Below are 23,319 nucleotides of genomic sequence, written 5' to 3'. Positions count from 1 at the left end.
CTTTCCTAGGACTGTATCCACATTTTCCAGCCCACCGGAGCATCGGAAAGCTGAATTTATGCAGGAAAAGTCATCAACTGCCGAGCCGAAGAGTTCGTGACGAATCGAATTTACTGTAAGTTCGCTCATCTCTAATTCCATTTTTTTTTAACTGGTGCCAGAAAGTTAAACAGATTTTATATTATTTCTATTTAAAACAAATCTTAATCCCTCCAGTACTTATCAGCAGCTGTATGCTCCAGAGAAAGTAGAGTTGTTCTTTTCTCTCCGACCACAGTGCTCTCTGCTGACACCTCTGTCCATGTCAGGAACTGTCCGGAGCAGGAGAGGTTTGCTATGAGGATTTTCTCCTACTCTGGACAGTTCCTGACACGGACAGAGGTGTCAGCAGAGAGCACTGTGGTCAGACTGGAAATAACTACACAACTTTCTCTGTAGTATACAGCAGCTGATAACTACCGGAAGGATTAGGATTATGTTTTAAATAAAAGTAATTTACAAATCTGTTTAACTTTCTGGCACCAGTCGATATTAAGAAAATAGTTTTTCTCCTCGGAGTACCCCTTTAGTCTCATAATCAAAAACATTCCTGAAGGGGCATATCGGGAACCTTTTAGTGGTGGGTGAGAAGCTCACGTTAGGTGTTTTAGGGGATTCAACCATTGTATGATATGAGATTCTTCTGTATCCGGCTAAGCTCACCACATGAGGAACACGAAAATCCCAGATCATTACACAACTGACGGAACCTACCATACACCGCACCGCGTTCCCTTTTCCGACTGTAATCGTAAAAATAGCCTTGCTCCCATAACAGCAGAAATTTGTGTGGAGCGGCATAAAACATATTAAAAGATAATATAACAACAGTGCGTAAATCACAACCATTTTTTCCCCTACGCATTTACAATGTGACACTTTGTCTAATCATCTTGCTGATAAAAACTCCGTCCTGACGTTGATAAATCGAAGCTTGTTAAATTGTTGGTTTTTTCCAATAAAGATTAGGAAAAAAAAAAACGTGGAATGTAATAAATGCTGGCTGCCACGTATAAAGGGGATAAAAAAAAGCCTCAACATTGTAACTCTGTAAGTAACGACTTTGTTTCAAATATTCTCAAAACATCAATAGGGGAGGGGGGATTATCGATTAGACGCTAGAGCGGCAAGACAATATCTCATCCCTTGGTGATGCAGTACATATGATTACTAAAGGCAATGTTAAGTGTACAATGCGGGATCTCAGCAGACAGATTGCCTCATTAGAGATAATGCTCTGCCTGCATCTCTTTATTCCACAATGATGCCAGGCGGGCGCTGATTAAAAGATACCAAGCGCCATACAATGAAACAAACCTGAACATACAAAAGGTTCAAAACACTCGATCCAGAACCAAAAAATTGAGGACTTTCATTTTAATAGATGGTATTTATAATAGAGTGGCAGATGGTAAAAAATGTGCAGCTGTTGACACCACCAATGCCTCATTCGCTTTTAATAGTTTCTTTGTGCCAATATGTCGAAGAACTTTGAAACAAGTATCGGAGTGACTCATAATGGAGCGAAAACAAAACACATACAAATGTTATGTCAAATGAAAAGCTAGAAGGCAAAAATAAAAAGGAAAGGCAAACACTTTCAGATTTTTAAAGCAAAATCTTGTCACCATAAAAATGCCGTCCAGTATACAACATTATGGTATAGAGCAGGAGAAGCTGAGCGGATCGATATATAGTTTGGTGTAAAAACTATACAAAACTGTTCAGTGTAATTTATTGATTGAAATGAATGCTTATTCTGGCTTAGAAGTCCAGTCCAGTTTTACTTAAAGGGGTACTCCGGTGGTCAACGTGTTTTTCCGTTTGTGACTTACCCTATTTGTTTTGTTTCATTTCTATTCTTGTTGTTTAGGTTACTCTATTTCCGTTCTTTGTTGTCTTTTTATCCCCCACTTTGTTTTCCTATCTTTGCTTCTATTTCCTGTTTCTTGCTGTGCTGAAAACTACAAATCCCAGCATGCCTTGCTGGTTTGTTGCGGCTCCTTTTTTTATTTTTTTGTTCCGCCCTTTACCCACCCTACTATTTTCCCGGGTCGGCCCCCTTATACACAGCACACTGATATAATCAGCCTTGGTTGGGATACACTGTCATACACACACAAAAGGGACTACAACTCCCAGCATGTGTCATTCAGGAGTCTTCAGTCTGTGGTATAACACCAGCTTGCTGCCTCTGTAGTCTCCTGGGGGTTGTAGTTCACCACACCTCTATAGGGCATACACCAGTGTTTCCCAATCAGTGTGCCTCAAGCTGTTGCAAACCTACAACTCCCAGCATGCCCAAAGGCTGTCAGGTCATGCTGGGAGTTGCAGTTTTACAACCGCTGGAGGCACACTGGTTTGGAAACACTGGTGTAACATGATGTCTATGCTGAATAGGCTAGGACAGTGTTTCCCAACCAGTGTGCCTCCAGCTATTGCAAAATTACAACTCCCAGCATGCCCAAAGGCTGTCAGGTCATGCTGGGAGTTGTAGTTTTACAACAGCTGGAGGCACACTGGTTTGGAAACACTGGTGTAACATGATTTGTATGCTGAATAGGCTAGGACAGTGTTTCCCAACCAGTGCCTCTAGCTGTTGCAAAGCTACAACTCCCAGCATGCCCAAAGTCTGTCCAGGCATGCTGGGAGTTGTAGTTTTGAAACAGCTGTAGGAACAGTGGTTTGTAAACACTAGCATACACACACATAACAGGGACTACAACTCCCAGCATGTGTCATTCAGGAGTCCCCCCCCCCCCCCCTTTCACACATAGAAATCATCCCCGGTCTGAGATTTATTCCCCTGCAGTCTATACATCCCCGGCCCGTGCACCTTGTTATCCTCCCCTTCAGATAACACTCTTATCTTCTCTGTCTTCTGAGGACGCAGGTCTGCACTGAAAGAAGACAGAGCAGGGGGAGGGGAGATGAGGAGCTGTGTATGTCCTCTCTCTCCCTGCTCTGGCTTCTTTCTCTCATGCACACCTGCATCCTCCGGGAGGGGGAGATGAGGGGGCGTGGCTTATGTCGCTCATGCAGACCTGTGTCCTCCGGGGCTCTGAAAGAACAGAGGGAAAAAAAGCCATGACATGTTGTCCACAGCCTAATCCTAACATGGCCGACGTTGTGGACAACAGTAAGAGGTCCAACACAGAACTACAGAACTTCCTGGCCCACAACAGGTAACACTAAAAGACACATTCTACACAAACATATAATACATGTCAATTGCATAAAACATGAAGATTAAAACCTTAACCACCAAAGTACCCCTATAATGACTTACAGCCTTCCCTATATGGGCATGCCTACAGAGATGAATATCAGTCTCTAATTAGGACCGCCCACCAGACTCCTTAGTCCTGAAAGAGCAAAGTTTGAATGAAATACTAGTTATGTTAAATATTTCCTCCAAACAAAATATTAATCTGCTCAGCATCACATGCTCTATAACATGTTGTTAGCCGGTGACAAACATAATGCACGATAAATGTTCAATAAATATCAGAATACCTAAAGTGAATCTGGCACAGAAATGATAAGTAAAACTGGATGTGGAATGAATGAATAGGTGTTAAATATGGTCATCATCCCTGATCACACATGTCCCAATAGTATTTACCCAACGCTAGACAAATCCCAGGAGCCAAGTAATTGAAGTCATGGAGAATTCACACTGGTGTCTCACATTTTGGGTGACTTTATGTTAATGTAGATTAATGTTGGCATTGATGGGAGACCGGAAAAGTCAACCTCTTTCTAGGTGCCTTGCCTATTCTACTTAGGAACCATGAATTTTGATTTTATATGTAAAAATTGGGTCTAGCCTTACAAAATGACTAAGGGGAGAATTTATCAAACTGTGTGGCCTCTCGCACACCATAGTGTGGCCTCTCGCACACCATAGAATCTACTGCAATCTACTACTGCTTATAAACATAAATTATAGTGGAAATGTTCACATGGGCAGCTTTAGGGCACTGGTTTTTAGAAAAGAAAATATTCAAAATATTGAAAAAAGTTAATCCCCTCATGTCTGTAAATGGCCAATTTGGTCTGACTGTTCAGATATTTCACTGGTTCAGAAATCTGTGTTGATAAACCTGTGGTCAAGCTATCCGAACTGTTGGCATGCAAATTTTTCACAATAAATGTAAAAATGATGTCAACACATACTTACTTTACAGTGGCCGCAGCCCTGGGTGACAAAGAGCAGTCCAGGTTTGATTTGCAGCACTGTGATTGGCTTGAACCACTGACAGTGTTATGGGACCCCTGAAGTGGGCTGTGTTATGTGCTGCCCAACCCATGAATTACAAACAGAAAGATTTCCAATCTCACTGTCCCATGGCATGCTCTGCTCCCCAAGGCACCCCCTTGCCACAGATCTACAGAGACAGTGAACATTGAGAGGCGCCTGCTGTGGGAGCCAAGGCTTTTGGCTACATTTACTCTGCTTGTCTAGGATCCAGAATGTAAGTAGTGAGGAACACAACTTCAACTTCTCCCACAGTCATCACTTGACCTAGCAACAATCCGGCTCCTAATAGTCAATGACCCCAGACATGTGGGATCAGCAGACCAGAGCCAGGCCCCCTCATCCTACTAATTTTATACCACTAAGACATCAATCACTCATTGAACATTGCAAGCAGCCAATTGCTCCCTGGACTATCTTCGGACATGTGGTAGGCTTTCTAGGACAGCACCCAATATGTCCCACTGGATCCCAAATTTTTGGCAGTAGGATTAATGTCATAGCCCTTTGTTGGAAGATAACATTACAACTTCACAGTGTGTGTAGTCTGAGGGTAGGATCAAGGTTGGTAGAGGCTCTTTCGAAATTTGTTTCTCCCCCTCACCAATAAATGGGCACATGACAAGTGGCTAAGAAACAGCTGGGGTCCAATACAGCAGCTTGAACTGACACAGATAAAGAGTAATACCCGCATGCTGATTGGCTTGGCTATTGCACTCAGACCTATCACACATAACATAATTCAGTTCCTGAATGGTTGGTTTTTCCAGTTAATAGCATGGAGCTCAGTGCCCTTGCATAGTTCAAATAGTTACAAGGGCCCAGAAAAGGCCATTGAAAGTTGAAAGTAATGAAACCTAAGAGCATTGTAACCCATAAAACCACTGAATGTATGTAGAGTAGTCTTTTGACAAAGCAGGATCCAGCTCAAAACAGTGAAAAGGTCTATTTAAAATAATGAAAAAGTTTATTAAATTAAAGTCATAAAGACAAGTGGGGAATACAAAGTACAGGAATGCATTTCAGGTGTTGCCACCCTTAGTCATACTAAAATACACAGGTCTCTTATACACATAAGACACATAACAGAACAGGTAAAAACGCGTGTGCCTTCATGTTAACCCCTTAAATGTCGAACTATATGGTATATAGTATATAGTCTCCACTTAATTCAAGCACATCATAACCTTGAAGTTACTAATCAAAATAGATTGATTTGCACATGGAAGAATGAAACAAAGCTCAAATATCCAAAAGAGAAAGGAGAAGATGGTACAACCTACCCTCAGTAGTGCAGGAGCACCTCCTGCCTCTTGTTCAGACCTGACAATACTCTAGTGCAGTGGTTCTTAACCTTGTTGGAGGGAATGAACCCCACCAGTTTCATATGCGCATTCACCGAACCCCTCTTAATTGGAAAAATAAAATATGATTTTTTCAAATTCAAAACATAGGAGGTATATGTTTAAGTATATATTTATATATAGGTGCACAAAATGAATAAAACCATTAAGAACAAAGAACAAAACCATGAAAACATGATTTTCACACAAAAACATAATGAATATTTACTGCAAATCAGTCACTTCTGCTGTTGTCTTTCAGAGACCAGTTCAGAAATGGGCGGCTGTACCTTGGCAAGGGCCACTCTAATGTCATTTTCACAACAATGGCAGTGTTCCCCCACATTAGGTAGGCAGTGTTCCCCCACATTAGGCAGGCAGTGTTCCCCCACATTAGGCAAGCAGTGTTCCCCCACATAAGGCAGACAGTGTTCCCCCACATTAGGCAGGCAGTGTTCCCCCACATTAGGCAGGCAGTGTTCCTCCACATTAGGCAGGCAGTGTTCCCCCACATTAGGCAGGCAGTGTTCCCCCACATTAGGCAGGCAGTGTTCCCCCACATTACGCAGGCAGTGTTCTCCCACATTAGACAGGCAGTGTTCCCCCACATTAGGCAGACAGTGTTCCCCCACATTAGGCAGGCCAGTTGCTTCAACCTGCGGACCTCCAGATGTTGCAAAACTACAACTCCCAACATGCCCGGACAGGCAACGGCTGTCCGGGCATGCTGGGAGTTGTAGTTTTGCAACATCTGGAGGTCCACAGGTTGAAGACCACTGAAGTAGGCAGTGTTCCCCCACAGACATACAGCCTCCAGCCATATACAGTGTATGGCTGGAGGCTGTATGCCTGTGTACTGCCCACTTCAGTGCTCCAACCACTGCTCCGGCTATAGCAGTAGGTCCCGGGATCGGTGGTCGGAGCACCAAAGATGACGTGCCGCTGGACACTTACCAAGCTGGCCAGCATGCATCTTTCTCCTTCTCTATCCTCCAGTCCTTGGCACCTTCGTTTCCATGGGCGCACGCACGGGACGTCAGTGACGTCCCGGTGTGCGCTATGTCCCGGCGGCCCTGCGTTTTTAAACTTAACCCGGGGCCGCAGGGAGTTAATAGTAATGGGGGGGAATTGCCCCGTCGCTACAGGACGGGCAAACACCGGCTCTGCTCGGGGCCCCAAGCAATTGCTTGGTTTGCCTGTCCTGTTGCGACCTCCCCCGCCGAACCCCCGGGACTGACTCACCGAACCCCTGGGGTTCGATCTAACCCAGGTTAAGAACCAATGCTCTAGTGGACAGGGTCTTGACCCAAAATATCCCCCAGTACAGAACTTTCCTCCCAAAATCTTCCCCTCTAGTTTTAAGGGTTACCCGCCCTATACCCTGTGGTTTGATTCTTCAGGGTCATGATGGGACATCTGACATATTGCAATTTACATGAATCGCAAGATAATAAATATATCACGTGTGGTATTGGAATTCACGTTTTGCTTTTTGTCAAATGTCTTCCTGGTTGCCTAGAAGGAAAAGGTAGGTCTAAAAGACCCTTAAAATTTAAGACAATTTAAGCCAGGTTGGGGTAGATCTGGTTTTACTATTAAACAAGCTAAGTGGCACTATCTGGCCAGGAGTCAGTGCTCTTTTAGCCAATACAATAATATTTGCTTTCCATGGATTTGCAAAACGAGAGATCTAAAGTAAAAAGAGGCATGAATTTGTGAATTATGTTACAGAGGTCCAGATAATGTGTACCATACCGAGTAAGAAAACAGTAGGCAAATCTGTATTATGTCCTCATTTGCGTATATTAGACTTAATAAGATCATGTCTATCTTTACATGATACAACCTTGTTGGCACAAGCGATGGTCTAATCAGGTTGGCCCCTATGTGTGAATCAGGTCATCTATTTCACAACAAAACTCTATATCAAGAGTACAATGAAGGCAAGCTCCGACACCCTCACTGATAAGTAATCTAAAAGGAAAGCAGAAGGCGCTCCATGTGCGGGATCAGCAGGTCAGGCCCATAGGGAGGGGGAATAGATCTATCCCACGCCGCTTACCAGAGTTGGTTGTGTGCACACACACAACAATGGGAAGCGCCTGACAGTAAATGTGTCCTCATCCGCAGCCCTCCTAGGAAACAATAGATAGGCAGTTGGACCGTAATAGTAGGAGATATCGGCGCTGGACGAAGGAACCAGGAGGAGTGCAGCATAAAATCAAGATGGGTTTATTAGATGCAACGCGTTTCGCTGCGCATGCGCAGCGAAACGCGTTGCATCTAATACACCCATCTTGATTTTATGCTGCACTCCTCTTGGTTCCTTTGTCCAGCGCTGATATCTCCTACTATTACGGTCCAACTACCCTCACTGATAGGAAGATGCAGCTGTCCTGATGGTGTCCACATAAATACCCATGTAAATTTTTTTTTTTTCTTCTCCGTTACATACGGTCGTTCTACATTTAAGGGGTTAACATGATGGTACAGATGTTTTCATGTGTTCTGTCATGTGACCACTGTTTAAGCATAAGAAACATGTAACCTCTGTATGACTAAGGGGGGGGGGCAACACCTCAAACACGTGATTTTTTACTCATCAAATGTCATCAGTAACTTGGGCCCCATTTTGCTCTGTTTGTATGTTCTAAGGTTTAAATAGCAGTCTTCTAATTATGACATTTGCCAGAACAGTCCAGAAATTATGCTGCTAGAATACTGCATAGGATATGTGCTAAAGTGCTAAATAAAAATGATAGACTTTTCACAGTTTTGTCATTCTTAATACTCACCTATGTAACAGATATACGCTGAATCAACTTTATCAAAAAAAGAACTTTAGTTTTGCTTTTTGATGAGTTTTAAGGACATGACTCACATCAACCTCTCCAAAACCTTTCATAACAATATAGAAGGGACTTACCGCTGTAGAAAGTTTTCCTCCATTCCTTTCGACATGTACTACAGCTTCTTGGACGAGCGAATACAGATGAAGTAGAACACGTTCTAGGTCATAAATCCCGTGCATTTCTTTAGAAAGTCTCTCAATTGATGCAATGTATTCATTCCAGTAAGAGTCTATTTCCCCAACGATAGAAAGGCAACCTCGCATGACAGTTCCACAATATCCAGCGCATGGCCGTGCCAGCAATTGACCTTGACAGTGGGAGCAGTACCACATTTTCAGTAGTGCCCTACCACAGTCCTTGTTGAACTTTAAATAGTCAGTAGTATTAATCACTTCTATGCCGAGATTCAAAGCCTGCAGGAAAACTCGAGAAGCCTGCAACGATTTGGACACTTGGGTCATGATTGTTTTTGGATACTGACCAAATGCACTGACGTCTCGTCTGGCCAGTCGAAGACACTCTACATTTTCCATTGACTCCTTTAATCCAGGGTTCAAGTAATTGCCATACACTAACGGGAACAAGCCATCGAAAAACTCATTCACCATATCATTCACATTAATGTCTGAACCCAAGACATAGAGTGAAATGTCTGTGAATAATTCACCGACCAGTTTAAAGGTCTTAGATGAGATGTTTTGGTAATGAGTCTTAAACATTGTGTTTGTATAATTCCTTGCATGCCGTATTACCATTTCAAACGCTTCTGCAAGAAAAGAGAAAAGGGAGAGTGAACAAAATGCTATTTGAATCCACTTACATATATTCATTCATCATCAAATAGTTTCTTTTCAAGCTTCAAAATTCACACGACAAGGATGGATTTTATATGGCCACTCATTTTTTTTGCAGATCCCTCGAAATGCTTCAACATCTTATTCTAACAATTTTCTCTTTGTGCCTACAACGCATTTTTCATGTGCATATTGTATTCTCAACATATACAAGCATCGTGAAAAGCTTTCATTAAAAACAATGGCAAAGTCACGTGGATCCAGACTTTGGAGAAGGAACTGCTAACGCATTTCCCTAGCAAATGAGAACACTTCAACACATATTACTGTAACTGTTATGCTATATAACAATATTGGACAGTGCTCAGGATTCTAAAAACTATTGGAGCTGCTTCTAAATAAGCAATTGATGTCATTGATTATGAAAGAAAACAAGAATAGTATTACGGGAACGGGATACCATTAACATGAACACTAAATCATAGTACCAATTATTGCGTAAATAGAAAAGAGTCTCATGGTGCTCTATTACATTTTTTGCTTAAAAGTTTCATACTTATACTTTACTTTTAGTTAAACTAAAAGGACTCTTCAAAGGGGTACTCTGGTGTAAAAAAATTTTTTTAAGTCAACTGGTGCCAAAAAGGTAAACAGATTTGTAAAATTCTTATATTAATCCTTACAGTATTATCTTAATCCTTACAGTACTTATCAGCTGCTGTATGCTACAGATGAAGTTGTGAAGTTCTTTTCTGCCTGACCACAGTGCTCTCGGGTGGGCCAACATGACGGGGGCCCGCGGGTCGGGTGCACGTCATGACCAGAAGATGTCCGCTGCTATCAGCAGCTGACATCTGCCGGTAATGACGGACTTCAGCAATCACAACGAGGTCCGAGGTCCGTAGTGGTCCACTAGCCCTCCCGCGATGTAATCATGGGGGGGGGGCTATGGGTTGCTGCCTGAGGTCTCACCTGCTCCTCGGCGTCTTCCCTGGCTCTGAGATTGCTTAGGGCTCACTTAGGCAGCCCTTTGTAATCGAGCACAGATTTAATAGATCAATGTAATGCAATAACATTACATTGATCTCTGTAAGCCATCTGATGATGGTTTATGATAGTAAGAAATGTGTATTAAAAAAAGTAAAACAATGTTTTTAAAAATATAAAAAAAATCCCTCCCCTAATAAAAATACAAATCACTCCCCGTTTCCCTTTTTTTTTTTTTAATAAAACACTGTACAAACTAAAAATAATACACATATTTGGTATCGCCGCATGTGTAATTGTCCAAACCATTAAAATATTATGTTTCTGATCCTGAACCCTGAACGGTGAACAGCAAAAATGCAAAATTCCAAACGCCAAAATTGCTGATTTTTGGTTACATTAGGCTGCTTTCACACTATGAATTTCTCCGTTTAGGAACTTCCGTCAGAAGTTCCGTCACTACAGCTGCGAAACCCGGCCGTTACAAAACCCCTGATGGCCGTGACTAAATTGCATTGCAGCCTATGGGGTTTTGTAACTGCCCGTTTGCACCCGAATATGCCTGTAATGCATGCAGTAATTTTTATATATGCCCGTAATGCATGCAGTAATTTTTCCGCCACGATGTCCCGTCACTGTATAGCGCCCGTAATGAATTACGGGCATATACGGGTGCAAACGGGCAGTTGCAAAACCCCATAGGCTGCAATGCAATTTAGTCACGGCCGTCAGGGGTTTTGTAACGGCCAGGTTTCGCAGCTGTAGTGACGGAACTTCTGACGGAAGTTCCTAAACGGCGAAATTCATAGTGTGAAAGCAGCCTTACATCCCAAATATTTTAAAATAAAAAGTTATCAAAAAACCTGAACTACACAAAAGTGGTACCGTTAAAAACGACAGCTCATGGCGCATAAAGCAAACCCTAAAACAGTTCTAAATAAAAAAAAGTTATAGGGGTGAGAACATGGTAATAAACAGTTAGATTTTTATTTTTTATTTCAAGGTTTGTTTGAATTTTTTTTTAACAATAAAACTAAACAAAAATTAATAAAGTTTGGTATCATTGGAATCATACTGACCCATAGAATAAATGTGGAATGTCAGATTTACCATATTTTGAACTCCCAAAACAGAAGAATAACTGCGTTTCTATGGATCAAACAATCTTTATTGATACAAATTACACAAATATTAAGAACAATATCCTAAGAACAATTAAAAACAAACATGGAGTATAGTCCAGACTTAGTGATCCAGTGGACCAGAACTAACAGGCGGTCACTGGGGTCATGGGTAAATAATAATAATAATATACAGGTCAATGCCTGATCATGTAAAAATACAGGAAATACATAATAAAGTGCATAAGGTTACTCATGCAAAGACAAGGCTGCCATAGGCATGATAAAGTGCAAGTTAAATGTACATATGGATATCAACACTTCCCCAGAGTTACCAAGGAGAAAGTAAATAGAGTGGTTAAAACACCTACGTTTCGCTCCTCGCTTCAACTAGTTTGTTTTTAATTGTTCTTAGGATATTGTTCTTAATATTTGTGTAATTTGTATCAATAAAGATTGTTTGATCCATAGAAATGCAGTGGTTCTTCTGTTTTGGCTATTTATAGCGTTGGGTCAGTTACCCTTGGAGATTTTTTTCTGTGTTCTAAATATTTTGAATTCCGAAAAAAAATTTCGGCATTCAAAATTGTGCAATTCCATATTTTTTTCAATTTTGTCCTCAATATATATTTTTCTGGCTTTGTAATCCATTGTATAATTAAAAAAAGTGAATCATTGGAAATGCAACTTTGTCAGTCGAAAAACTAAAAAGTTATGGGTCTTAGAATGTAAGGAGGAAAAAAACATGCTGGGTCATGAAGGGGTTAAGAGGAGGTAAGTGCCTCACACAATTCTCGAGCCTTCTTTAGGGTATAGTCCCGTAGTGCTTACACAGCATATTTCACACTTCACAAAATGTGTTACACAGTAGAAAATTTGCTGCGTATTCTGTGATCAGCATGCACACAGAGCTACCCGGCGGCAGCCCTGTGTGTTTAGTGAGGTTTGGGGGCAGGTCTATGCACCACGTGCTAAATTTATTGCAGGATAATTTTATGGGCCAGTTTGTGGAGGACCCAACAAGAAGTGATGCCTTGTTGGATCTAATCATTTCCAACAACGCAGAGCTGGTTGGTAATGCAACTGTGAGGGAAAACCTTGGTAATAGCGACCACAATATACCATATTTATCGGCGTATAACACGCACTTTTTAGGCAAAAATTTTAGCCTAAAGTCTATGTGCGTGTTATATGCCGATACACCCCCAGGAAAGGCAGGGGGAGAGAGTCCGTCGCTGCCCGCTTCTCTCCCCCTGCCTTTCCTGGGGTCTAGAGCCCTGCTGCCGGCCCTTCTCTCCCCCTGGCTATCGGCAGCCAGGGGGAGAGAAGGGGCAGCAGCACCCATTGCCGGCGCCGCTGCCCCCCCCCCCCCCATCCCCAGTGGCATAATTACCTGTTGCCGGGGTCAGGTCCGCCCGACCCCGGCAACAGGTAATTATGCCACCGGGGATGGGTGGAGGCAACGGGACAGCGGCGCCGGCAATGGGTGCCCCTGGCTGGCTCTCCCCCTGGCTGTCGGCGCCACTTCTCTCCGCCTGGCTATCGGCGCCGGCAATGGGGCTCCGGCACCGATAGTAAGGGGGACCGAACGGGCAGCGGCGCCGATAGCCAGGGGGAGAGAAGGGCCGGCAGCAGGGCTCTAGACCCCAGGAAAGGCAGGGGGAGAGAAGCGGGCAGCGACGGCCTCTCTCCCCCTGCCTTTCCTGGGGGTGTATCGGGGTATACACGCGCACACACGCACCCTCATTTTACCATGGATATTTGAGTAAAAAACTTTTTTTACCCAAATATCCTTGGTAAAATTAGGGTGCGTACGTGTTATAGGCCGGTGCGTGGTATACCCCGATAAATACGGTGAAGGCAAAAACATATAACTTTAAAAAGGCAAATTTCCCTGGGCTGAGATCTGCACTACAGGACATAGACTGGGGGGAGGTGTTGCCAAATACTGATACAGAAGGTAAATGGGACATCTTTAAATCAACTCTAAATAACTATACAGCTAAATATATAGCAAAGGGGAACAAATATAAACGATTAAAACTAAATCCTACATGGCTGACAAACGATGTTAAAAGAGCAATAAACAACAAAAAAATGGCTTTTAAAAAATACAAATCTGATGGGTCAGCTATAACATTTAAACAGTACAAAGAACTTAATAAAATCTCTAAAAATGTAATAAAAACAGCGAAAATTCAAAATGAGAGACAGGTGGCCAAAGAAAGCAAAACTAATCCTAAATATTTTTTTAGATATATAAACGCAAAAAACCCAAGGACAGAGCATGTAGGACCCCTTAATAATGATAATGGGGGGGGGGGGGTTGTCACTGGCGATCAAGAGAAGGTGGAGCTACTGAATGGGTTCTTTAGTTCTGTATATACTATGTAAAAAGGAGCTGACATTGGCCAGGTCAGTGTAGGTAACACATCATGTAATGTACTGAACTGGCTTAATGTAGAGATGGTACAAGGTAAGTTAAGTGATATAAATGTAAGCAAATCTCCAGGGCCAGATGGATTGCACCCAAGAGTTCTTAGAAAGGTAAGTTCAGTAATATCTGTACCCCTGTTCATGATATTTAGAGATTCACTGGTGTCTGGTTGTTACGCCGAGCGCTCCGGGTCCCCGCTCCTCCCCGGAGCGCTCGCTACACTCTCCTCACTGCAGCGCTCCGGTCAGATCCACTGACCCGGGGCGCTGCGATACCGCCTCCAGCCGGGATGCGATTCGCGATGCGGGTAGCGCCCGCTCGCGATGCGCACCCCGGCTCCCGTACCTGACTCGCTCTCCGTCAGTCCTGTCCCGGCGCGCGCGGCCCCGCTCCCTAGGGCGCGCGCGCGCCGGGTCTTTGCGATTTAAAGGGCCACTGCGCCGCTGATTGGCGCAGTGGTTCCAATTAGTGTGTTTACCTGTGCACTTCCCTATATCACCTCACTTCCCCTGCACTTCCTTGCCGGATCTTGTTGCCATCGTGCCAGTGAAAGCGTTTCCTTGTGTGTTCCTAGCCTGTGTTCCAGACCTCCTGCCGTTGCCCCTGACTACGATCCTTGCTGCCTGCCCCGACCTTCTGCTACGTCCGACCTTGCTTCTGTCTACTCCCTTGTACCGCGCCTATCTTCAGCAGCCAGAGAGGTTGAGCCGTTGCTAGTGGATACGACCTGGTCACTACCGCCGCAGCAAGACCATCCCGCCTTGCGGCGGGCTCTGGTGAAAACCAGTAGTGACTTAGAACCGATCCACTAGCACGGTCCACGCCAATCCCTCTCTGGCACAGAGGATCCACTACCTGCCAGCCGGCATCGTGACAGTAGATCCGGCCATGGATCCCGCTGAAGTTCCTCTGCCAGTTGTCGCTGACCTCACCACGGTGGTCGCCCAGCAGTCACAACAGATAGTGCAACAAGGCCAACAGCTGTCTCAACTGACCGTTATGCTACAGCAGTTACTACCACAGCTTCAGCAATCATCTCCTCCGCCAGCTCCTGCACCTCCTCCGCAGCGAGTGGCCGCTTCTGGTCTACGACTATCCTTGCCGGATAAATTTGATGGGGACTCTAAGTTTTGCCGTGGCTTTCTTTCCCAATGTTCCCTGCACTTGGAGATGATGTCGGACCAGTTTCCCACTGAAAGGTCTAAGGTGGCTTTCGTAGTCAGCCTTCTGTCTGGAAAAGCTCTGTCTTGGGCCACACCGCTCTGGGACCGCAATGACCCCGTCACTGCCTCTGTACACTCCTTCTTCTCGGAAATTCGAAGTGTCTTTGAGGAACCTGCCCGAGCCTCTTCTGCTGAGACTGCCCTGTTGAACCTGGTCCAGGGTAATTCTTCCGTTGGCGAGTATGCCGTACAATTCCGTACTCTTGCTTCAGAATTATCCTGGAATAATGAGGCCCTCTGCGCGACCTTTAAAAAAGGCCTATCCAGCAACATTAAAGATGTTCTGGCCGCACGAGAAATCCCTGCTAATCTACATGAACTCATTCACCTAGCCACTCGCATTGACATGCGTTTTTCCGAAAGGCGTCAGGAGCTCCGCCAGGATATGGACTCTGTTCGCACGAGGCGTTTCTTCTCCCCGGCTCCTCTCTCCTCTGGTCCCCTGCAATCTGTTCCTGTGCCTCCCGCCGTGGAGGCTATGCAGGTCGACCGGTCTCGCCTGACACCTCAAGAGAGGACACGACGCCGCATGGAGAGTCTCTGCCTGTACTGTGCTAGTACCGAACACTTCCTGAAGGATTGTCCTATCCGTCCTCCCCACCTGGAAAGACGTACGCTGACTCCGCACAAAGGTGAGACAGTCCTTGATGTCTACTCCGCTTCTCCACGTCTTACTGTGCCTGTGCGGATATCTGCCTCTGCCTTCTCCTTCTCTACTATGGCCTTCTTGGACTCCGGATCTGCAGGAAATTTTATTTTGGCCTCTCTTGTCAACAGGTTCAACATCCCGGTGACCAGTCTCGCCAGACCCCTCTACATCAATTGTGTAAACAATGAAAGATTGGACTGTACCATACGTTTCCGCACGGAGCCCCTTCTAATGTGCATCGGATCTCATCACGAGAAGATTGAACTTTTGGTCCTCCCCAATTGCACTTCTGAAATTCTCCTTGGACTTCCCTGGCTTCAACTTCATTCCCCAACCCTGGATTGGTCCACTGGGGAGATCAAGAGTTGGGGGCCCTCTTGTTCCAAGGACTGCCTAAAACCGGTTCCCAGTAACCCTTGCCGTGACTCTGTGGTTCCTCCTGTAACCGGTCTCCCTAAGGCCTATATGGACTTTGCGGATGTTTTTTGCAAAAAACAAGCTGAGACTCTACCTCCTCACAGGCCTTATGATTGTCCTATCGACCTCCTCCCGGGCACTACTCCACCCCGGGGCAGAATTTATCCTCTGTCCGCCCCAGACTCTTGCCATGTCTGAATACGTCCAGGAAAATTTAAAAAAGGGCTTTATCCGTAAATCCTCCTCTCCTGCCGGAGCCGGATTTTTCTTTGTGTCCAAAAAAGATGGCTCTCTACGTCCTTGCATTGACTACCGCGGTCTTAATAAAATCACGGTTAAGAACCGCTACCCCCTACCCCTCATCTCTGAACTCTTTGATCGCCTCCAAGGTGCCCACATCTTTACCAAACTGGACTTAAGAGGTGCTTATAATCTCATCCGCATCAGAGAGGGGGATGAATGGAAAACGGCATTTAACACCAGAGATGGACACTTTGAGTATCTGGTCATGCCCTTTGGCCTGTGCAACGCCCCTGCCGTCTTCCAAGACTTTGTTAATGAAATTTTTCGTGATCTCTTATACTCCTGTGTTGTTGTATATCTGGACGATATCCTGATTTTTTCTGCCAATCTAGAAGAACACCGCCAGCATGTCCGTATGGTTCTTCAGAGACTTCGTGACAATCAACTATATGCCAAAATAGAGAAATGTCTGTTTGAATGCCAATCTCTTCCTTTCCTAGGATACTTGGTCTCTGGCCAGGGACTACAAATGGATCCAGACAAACTTTCTGCCGTCTTAGATTGGCCACGCCCCTCCGGACTCCGTGCTATCCAACGTTTTTTGGGGTTCGCCAATTATTACAGGCAATTTATTCCACATTTTTCTACCGTTGTGGCTCCTATCGTGGCTTTAACCAAAAAAAATGCCGATCCCAAGTCTTGGCCTCCTCAAGCGGAAGACGCCTTTAAACGGCTCAAGTCTGCCTTTTCTTCGGCTCCTGTGCTCTCCAGACCTGACCCATCTAAACCCTTCCTATTGGAGGTTGATGCCTCCTCAGTGGGAGCTGGAGCTGTCCTTCTACAAAAAAATTCTTCCGGGCATGCTGTTACTTGTGGGTTTTTTTCTAGGACCTTCTCTCCGGCGGAGAGGAACTACTCCATCGGGGATCGAGAGCTTCTAGCCATTAAATTAGCACTTGAGGAATGGAGGCATCTGCTGGAGGGATCAAGATTTCCAGTTATTATTTACACCGATCACAAGAACCTCTCCTACCTCCAGTCTGCCCAACGGCTGAATCCTCGCCAGGCCAGGTGGTCTCTGTTCTTTGCCCGATTTAATTTTGAAATTCACTTTCGGCCTGCCGATAAGAACATTAGGGCCGATGCTCTCTCTCGTTCCTCGGATGCTTCTGAAGTTGAACTCTCTCCGCAACACATCATTCCTCCTGACTGCCTGATTTCCACTTCTCCAGCCTCCATCAGGCAAACTCCTCCAGGAAAGACCTTTGTTTCTCCACGCCAACGCCTCGGAATCCTCAAATGGGGTCACTCCTCCCATCTCGCAGGTCATGCGGGCATCAAGAAATCTGTGCAACTCATCTCTCGCTTCTATTGGTGGCCGACTCTGGAGACGGATGTTGTGGACTTTGTGCGAGCCTGCACTATCTGTGCCCGGGATAAGACTCCTCGCCAGAAGCCCGCTGGTTTTCTTCATCCTCTGCCTGTCCCCGAACAGCCTTGGTCTCTGATTGGTATGGATTTTATTACTGACTTACCCCCTTCCCGTGGCAACACTGTTATTTGGGTGGTCGTTGATCGATTCTCCAAAATGGCACATTTCATCCCTCTTCCTGGTCTTCCTTCAGCGCCTCAGTTGGCTAAACAATTTTTTGTACACATTTTTCGTCTTCACGGGTTGCCTACGCAGATCGTCTCGGATAGAGGCGTCCAATTCGTGTCTAAATTCTGGAGGGCTCTCTGTAAACAACTCAAGATTAAATTAAATTTTTCTTCTGCATATCATCCTCAATCCAATGGACAAGTAGAAAGAATTAACCAGGTCTTGGGTGATTATTTACGACATTTTGTTTCCTCCCGCCAGGATGACTGGGCAGATCTTCTACCATGGGCCGAATTCTCGTATAACTTCAGAGTCTCTGAATCTTCCTCCAAATCCCCATTTTTCGTGGTGTACGGCCGTCACCCTCTTCCCCCCCTCCCTACCCCCTTGCCCTCTGGTCTGCCCGCTGTGGATGAAATTTCTCGTGATCTTTCCATCATATGGAGAGAGACCCAAAATTCTCTCTTACAGGCTTCATCACGCATGAAGAAGTTCGCGGATAAGAAAAGAAGAGCTCCTCCCATTTTTTCCCCTGGAGACAAGGTATGGCTCTCCGCTAAATATGTCCGCTTCCGTGTCCCTAGCTACAAGTTGGGACCACGCTTTCTTGGTCCTTTCAAAATTTTGTGCCAGATTAATCCTGTCTCTTACAAACTTCTTCTTCCTCCTTCTCTTCGTATTCCTAATGCCTTTCACGTTTCTCTTCTTAAACCACTTATCATCAACCGTTTCTCTCCCAAATCTGTTCCTCCCACTCCTGTTTCCGGCTCCTCGGACATCTTCTCCGTCAAAGAGATTCTGGCATCCAAAAAGGTCAGAGGGAAAACCTTTTTTTTAGTGGATTGGGAGGGTTGTGGTCCAGAAGAGAGATCCTGGGAACCTGAGGACAATATCTTAGACAAAAGTCTGCTCCTCAGGTTCTCAGGCTCTAAGAAGAGGGGGAGACCCAAGGGGGGGGTACTGTTACGCCGAGCGCTCCGGGTCCCCGCTCCTCCCCGGAGCGCTCGCTACACTCTCCTCACTGCAGCGCTCCGGTCAGATCCACTGACCCGGGGCGCTGCGATACCGCCTCCAGCCGGGATGCGATTCGCGATGCGGGTAGCGCCCGCTCGCGATGCGCACCCCGGCTCCCGTACCTGACTCGCTCTCCGTCAGTCCTGTCCCGGCGCGCGCGGCCCCGCTCCCTAGGGCGCGCGCGCGCCGGGTCTTTGCGATTTAAAGGGCCACTGCGCCGCTGATTGGCGCAGTGGTTCCAATTAGTGTGTTCACCTGTGCACTTCCCTATATCACCTCACTTCCCCTGCACTTCCTTGCCGGATCTTGTTGCCATCGTGCCAGTGAAAGCGTTTCCTTGTGTGTTCCTAGCCTGTGTTCCAGACCTCCTGCCGTTGCCCCTGACTACGATCCTTGCTGCCTGCCCCGACCTTCTGCTACGTCCGACCTTGCTTCTGTCTACTCCCTTGTACCGCGCCTATCTTCAGCAGCCAGAGAGGTTGAGCCGTTGCTAGTGGATACGACCTGGTCACTACCGCCGCAGCAAGACCATCCCGCCTTGCGGCGGGCTCTGGTGAAAACCAGTAGTGACTTAGAACCGATCCACTAGCACGGTCCACGCCAATCCCTCTCTGGCACAGAGGATCCACTACCTGCCAGCCGGCATCGTGACACTGGTATTGTGCCAAGAGACTGGCGCAAGGCGAATGTGGTACCAATCTTCAAGAAGGGCTCTAGGTCTTCGCCAGGCAATTATAGACCGGTAAGTCTAACGTGCATTGTGGGTAAATTGTTTGAAGGACTTATAAGGTATTACATACAGGAATACATAGGGGATAATTGTATTATAAGTGATAGCCAGCATGGGTTTACTAAGGATAGAAGTTGTCAAACCAATCTAATTTGCTTTTATGAAGAGGTGAGTAGAAGCCTTGACAGAGGAATGGCTGTGGATATAGTGTTTCTGGATTTTGCTAAAGCGTTTGATACTGTCCCTCATAGACGTCTGACAGGTAAGTTAAGGTCTTTGGGTTTGGAAATTTTAGTTTGTAACTGGATTGAACACTGGCTCATGGATCGTACCCAGAGAGTGGTGGTCAATGATTCGTACTCTTATTGGTCCCCGGTTATTAGTGGTGTACCCCAAGGTTCAGTACTGGGCCCGCTGTTGTTTAATTTATTTATCAATGATATAGAGGATGGTATTAACAGCTCTGTTTCTATCTTTGCAGATGACACCAAGCTTTGTAGCACGGTACAGTCTATGGAGGATGTGCATAAGTTACAAGATGACTTGGATAGACTACGTGTCTGGGCATCCACTTGGCAAATGAGGTTTAATGTGGATAAATGTAAAGTTATGCATCTGGGTACTAATAACCTGCATGCATCGTATGTCTTAGGGGGGATTACACTGGTAGAGAAGGACCTGGGTGTACTTGTAGATCACAGACTACAGAATAGCATGCAATGTCAGGCTGCTGCTTCCAAGGCCGGCAGGATATTGTCATGTATAAAGAGAGGCATGGACTCGAGGGACAGGGACATAATACTCCCCCTTTATAAAGCATTGGTACGGCCTCACCTGGAATATGCTGTTCAGTTTTGGGCACCAGTCCATAAAAGGGACACTGCGGAGCTGGAAAGGGTGCAGAAACGTGCGACTAAACTAGTATGGGGCATGGAACATTTTAGCTATGAGGAGCGATTAAAGGAGTTACAATTGTTTAGTCTTGAGAAGAGACGTTTAAGGGGGGATATGATAAACGTATATAAGTATATAAATGGCCCATACAAAAAATATGGAGAAAAACTGTTCCAGGTTAAACCCCCCCCAAAGGACGAGGGGGCACTCCCTCCGTCTGGAGAAGAAAAGGTTTAGTCTAAAGGGGCGACACACCTTCTTTACCATAAGAACTGTGAATTTATGGAACAGTCTACCTCAGGAACTGGTCACAGCAGGAACAATTAATAGCATTAAAACAGGGTTAGATACATTCCTGGAACAAAATAACATTAATGCTTATGCAGAATTATAAAACTACATCCCTTCCCCTTATGCCCTTACACCCTTCCCTTCAATTCCCTGGTTGGACTTGATGGACGTATGTCTTTTTTCAACCATACTAACTATGTAACTATGTGCGTCTCCACCCCCAAACCTCCCGAAACACGCAGGGCTGCTGCCAGGTAGCTCTGTGTGCATGCTGATCGCAGAATATGCAGAGTATTTCCCGCTATGCAGCACATTTTGCACAGCGTGAAATACACTGTGTAAGCGCTACATGGGATCGTACCCTAAGGGTACTTCACACGTACAGGATCCTGCGCAGATTTCATGCGCAGGATTTGTAACTGCTGATTAGAAGTTGTGCTCAGCCATTTAGTTTACATTGAAATCTGCAGCGGAAAATCCTGTGCATCAAATCCTACGCATCAAATCTGCGTACGTGTGAACGTACCCAATAGCAGTTTTTCTGTTCATATACCTTTTTGCCTTTTAGACAATGTTGTACAGCTTAATAATGAGACTCAAAAAACTGTGTGTAAACAAAGCCTTGGGGGGGGGGGGGGTTACTATTGGTTTTACTTAGCTTTTTTGCAATTTTTTTGCAAACATCTGCACAAGGGGTGAATTAAGCACAAACTTTGCAACGTTCTACCCTTTTCTCTCTTCTCCTTCTCTCCTTTTTCTTTTCCTTTTCACACCCCCGCTCTTCGCCTCTGTGTTCTTCTGCTCTTCCCCTTCTCTTTCCCTCTTCCCCTCTTCCACACCTTCTCCTTCCTCTGTACACACCTCCTCCTCCCCCCCCCCCATCCTGTGGGTTAGGGGGTTGACTTATACCATACCCAGACGCCTTCACTGTACAGTGCCAAATTTCGGTCGGTCTCACTGGGTGTATCAGATGTAACCTAGATTAGCTTATTTAGTCAAATCCTGATTGACCCCAGTTGTACATCTCCTGTGATTTTTATGTTGTTGTTGTGAAGGATTTGTTTTATGATTCTCTTATGATCTGCCTTACGGCCCAGGCTGCGTCCGGGACCCTGAGAATGTTACATTCCTGTTTGCTGTGAAAATCCAAAAATAAAGATTTGAAAAAAATAAAAAAAACTTTGCAACGTTTACGCTTGTGTTTGTTTGTTTTTCTGTTTTTGAATAGTGTGTTTGAATTAAAAACAACAAGACGATTTCAAATTGTCCCAAAATTTTGTGCAACTATTAAAATGTGTGCAGAAAAAAAGTATCTTGATTTACACATACAATGATCAATTCTCTTAATGGTTTCATTCTCCCACCGTAAGGACAGCTAGAGAAAAAAAATCTAGAGTCAACTGAAGACACCCACATTATTATAAAGAGACGTACGAAACATCTTGCAGATGCTGGTAGTATCCCAACTTTGACTTCAGCAGTGCTCTACCATATTCTGCTCATACATAGAGGAATTAAAAACTCGAACATTTAAAGAGATTTTCCAGTTATATGTCAATGAAGAGTGTTCAATGTACAAGGAAAAGATACCTACAATCAGGATTCACATTTCCCTTCCTCGTCATCTTTAAGATGAGTATTTACATCCAGAGGCAGAAAACCTGATCGGATCATGGACAAGTAACAAATGGGTCTACCTAGTGAGGTGTGAACTGGGATTATTTAGTGAAATTAAGTGGTGTATATACGGTAAATAGTAAAATTGCAGGATGACCACACATATTCAATGAGGTTGTCCCCAAACAATGTGCCTACATACATTTTACACAAAGGAGGAGTGGGTCTGCTTATATACATGATACATGAAGGTGGGGGGGTCTACATACATTGTGTACTATATTGGAGCCTACTGCTATATTGGGACACAGAGGGGGCCTAACTTTTATATGGGGACACAGAGGGGGTCTAACTGCTATATGGGGAAACAGGGGACCTAACTGCTATATAGGAGCACGAAGTGGGCACTATTACTATGTAGGGTAATACAGATGGAGTTTGTATAGAGGAGTTTGTATAGAGGTGGAGATGCTGCTGGAGAAAGGAGCCTAAAATGTTTTCCTGGCAGATTCTGTGGAGACATGTAAAGGCTGGAAGATGTCATCATTATGGTCTGGGTTGAACAGAGAAGAAAAGGAAAAGTGAACTCCGATAAGTGAAATCAGATAAGATGTCACCAGTTATTGACTCAGAGAAGACGTCACCTGTGAGTCTGGGGTCTGTATTATGCAGAGGGGATGATACTGCAGTCTGTATTATGCTGGAGGCTTGATACTGGGGTCTAATTCTGGGTTCTGCATTATGCAGGGGTCTGATTCTGAGGTCTGTATTATGCAGGACAAAAACTTTAATTGGGCTGTCCGTTTA

The 23,319-nt window shown here is 45.0% G+C and overlaps 1 protein-coding gene across 1 annotated transcript in view; it reads right to left on the bottom strand.

The window, feature by feature from the left end:
• The window catches only part of GPC3 (glypican 3), a 534,194-nt gene that overhangs the window by 320,895 nt on the left and 189,980 nt on the right, over positions 1-23,319 (bottom strand). The window contains exon 3 of the mRNA XM_056538460.1: positions 8,570-9,261. Coding sequence (XP_056394435.1) covers positions 8,570-9,261 — 692 coding nt within the window. The remainder of the gene's footprint in view (positions 1-8,569; positions 9,262-23,319) is intronic.

This window comes from Hyla sarda, chromosome 9 (genome assembly GCF_029499605.1).
Source record: "Hyla sarda isolate aHylSar1 chromosome 9, aHylSar1.hap1, whole genome shotgun sequence".
Lineage (NCBI taxonomy): Eukaryota > Metazoa > Chordata > Amphibia > Anura > Hylidae > Hyla > Hyla sarda.
This window is presented reverse-complemented; position numbering and strand designations above follow the sequence as displayed.